The sequence below is a fragment of the Acanthisitta chloris genome, unplaced genomic scaffold, assembly GCF_000695815.1.
Source record: "Acanthisitta chloris isolate BGI_N310 unplaced genomic scaffold, ASM69581v1 scaffold25124, whole genome shotgun sequence".
NCBI classification, from domain to species: domain Eukaryota; kingdom Metazoa; phylum Chordata; class Aves; order Passeriformes; family Acanthisittidae; genus Acanthisitta; species Acanthisitta chloris.
The window spans coordinates 1-2909 of NW_008669111.1; the positions used below are offsets into that span (position 1 = coordinate 1).

The 2909-nt window shown below is 53.7% G+C and overlaps 1 protein-coding gene across 1 annotated transcript in view; it reads right to left on the reverse strand.

Annotated features, from left to right (window-relative positions):
• Positions 1–2199: 2199 nt before the first annotated feature.
• LOC103800817 (cytochrome P450 26C1) overlaps positions 2200–2909 on the reverse strand; it is a gene marked incomplete at its 5' end in the record, with an annotated part of 6739 nt that continues 6029 nt past the window's right edge. Inside the window, 2 exons of the mRNA XM_009073201.1 lie at positions 2200–2562; positions 2824–2909. The exon at positions 2824–2909 is cut by the window's right edge and continues 13 nt beyond it. Of these exons, the coding sequence (XP_009071449.1) occupies positions 2200–2562; positions 2824–2909 (449 nt within the window). The remainder of the gene's footprint in view (positions 2563–2823) is intronic.

A 2909-nucleotide genomic window follows, 5' to 3' on the forward strand; every position in this document is an offset into this window, starting at 1 on the left:
CCGGGCGCTGACCTGCTTGTGACCTACAACACGGACCGTGACATCTGCGTGAACCCGGCCGGCAACCGCGCCAAGTTCACTGTCTATCAAAATAACGAGATACGGTGGCCTGAGCACCGATAATTGCCACAGGAAGGCTTTATTATCTCCCCAGCTGTGGATTCAAGGATCAAATGGTAAAGAGTGAAAGGGATAATTAAAAACATCTTGGAAGGGGGTCAAGAAATTAACAGCCTAATATGAACAAACTTTGATTACAAGTAACAATTATTACACTTCATTTGTAAATGCTCGTGTTTATCTGCAAACAAAATCAGTTTCAAGTCTTTTTTTTTTTTTAAACTAGATGCATGTTACATTTTTCAGCGGGTGGCTAAGGGGCTCGTTAGCGCTCGGGGGAATTTTTAAGTGCGCTGCTGGAGGAGCCCCGGCTTTCCTGCCCCCGGTGCTGGGCGCGGTAGGACCCTGAATCGCCCGCGGTTACAGCCAGCCTGCAGCCCCCGCTACTTAAAGTTAGTCATTGCCACTTGCAGCCACCATTTACTGATTTCACCTCTGATAGCCAAAAAGATTCACCTTTCAGGACAAGGTCAGGAGGGGCAGAGGCTCTGGTTCACTACGGGGTCGACCTGCCAACAGCACTTAACTCAGTCCTGCAGTTCAACCTATTCCAGATTTGACCTGTCACATTTGTGAGCCACATTTCTGCCCCAGGTAGTGTGGTGCTCCCTGTGCAGCCCTCTGACAGCTAACAGCACCGCACAACCCACTGCAGTGCCCCAGCACAGACAGGCAAGGGCAGTTGACTAGGATGAGATCATTTGTAGCCTGGCACTGAAGCAGGACAATGACAGAGTTTCAGGGGACAGAAGAGCTCCCCAGAGCCTTTCCAAAGGAGCACTGTCTTCGTGCCACATTTTGGCCCTGACAGGTCAAGCTGGTTCTTCACAAACAGCAAGGGGCTGTTCACACCAGGCTTGGGGTGCTTCGGAGGGACACAGCAGGTGATTTCCCCCCCTGCATCCACACAGGGTATGTGACTGTGGGGAGCATAGTTGAAGCTGAAAGAAGCTTATAAGTACATTGTGGAGCAAGGACCTGGGCCCAAATCTGCTCTCAGAAGAAACAGGACTCACTTCATTTTACATGGCAGAGAAATGCCCTGTGGTGGTACTCAAAAGCCACCCTAGAAAGGTGCCCTCAGCACCCAAGCTTAGCCCAAGGTACCACACTCTGGATAGACCCATGGATCTGCTGTCCTGGCACTTTCCCTGTCAGAGCTAGGCTGACAGAGGTGACATGGTCAGTCTGGCCAACCACCACAGTGCCTGTGTCACCTTGCAAATGTCCCACCTGCAATGTGATCAGCATCATCAGGAACAGGGGACTTTCTACAACAAATCAGACATATTCAGAAATGTTCATTTTCTAAATGTTTTCTCCTCAAAGCCCTCTTCCCTGCCTCAATCCAATCCTGTGGTCAGGCTATGGCTGGGGAGCACATCCTGTGGGGACCCCAGAGTGGCTTCCTGGCAGACCCCAAGCAGCAGCACAGTGCTCAAGCACAGCATACACAGCTACTACTACTGGGTGAATGAGAGATATCCTCTTTGTGCCAGCTCTAATGGGAAGTGCAGGAATGAGATTAAATATTTACAATAAACCCCACTTTATACCCTATTATTCTAACTAGAGCTGATGCCACAAATTGGGCAGCTCTGGCTTGTGTTTTCCTGCAGAGCTTCCCATATTCCCTCTTTTTACATTTAAAAAGCTACAGTGTGCAGGATGTTCATCCTGCTTCTCCTATAATACATCTACAGGAGATAACCCTGGGACAGAAAAGCTCTGGGAGTCTTAGCTGTGGATCTGGGAGTTTTGTTCCCCATCCTTGGTAGCTGGAGACCTGTGTGGGGCAGGGGCTGGCTGAGCCCCCAAGGCATATGCTCCCTGCCCACATCTTCAAAGGGTTTTGTCCCCAAGCTGGGGCTGAGGCTCACCTGCCCAGTGCTCAGGAGCAGGGCTCTGCAGGACCCTTCCTACCAGCGTGTACACCAGGAGGGGAAAAACAGAAAGACCGTTAGGGTTTTGCTCTGCAGTGACTCAGTGCCATACCCAGCCTGGGGCAGCAGAGACCTGCCCCGGGCAGTTGTGGAGGGGCATCAGCTCCAGGGCTGAGGGGAGCAGCATACCCCTCCCTCAGGCCTTACTGCCATGGCTGGGCTGCAAGGGGTGGAAGTAGAGCTGCAGCCCGTCATTGACCGGGTGCACAATGGGCACGGTCTGCATGGCAGGGTAGCCAGGTGTGGCCAGCTCCCAGCGGGCTGTGCTGACTAGCTCTATGGCCAGCAGCTTGAGAACAGCCTGGGCCAGCTCCTTCCCAATGCAGCTCCGTGCCCCTCCACCGAAGGGGATGTAGTGGAAGCGACCCGAAGCCTCCGTCCGGGCTGCACCGAAGCGATCTGGGTCGAAGCTGCTGGGGGGACTCTGGTAGACAGCAGCTGTCTCATGTGTGTCACGGATGCTGTACATGACACTCCAGCCTTTGGGGATCTGGTAGCCCTGAGGAGAGAGGAGAGGAGTGTTACATACCTGTGCTTAGTGGAGGGTGAGCAAAAGGTGCCTGGGGACAGCCCCACTACACTGCCCACCTGGTCTGCAGCTCGTTTTCTGCCCAGTCCAGCTGGGACGCACAGAGTTTTCTGGCTGACACCTCCCACTGAGCTACACTACCAGGCACCACCACTCTGCTGGACACAAGGTGCTTGCAGGCAGCGGCAGGCAGCAGCTCCCTAGCAGCCCACCAGAGCGCGAGGCACTTACATCCAGCTCAAAAGTCTGCAGCGCCGTCCTGTAGCCTCCGGAGACTGGGGGCAGCACCCGCAGCACCTCCTTAATCACACAGTCCA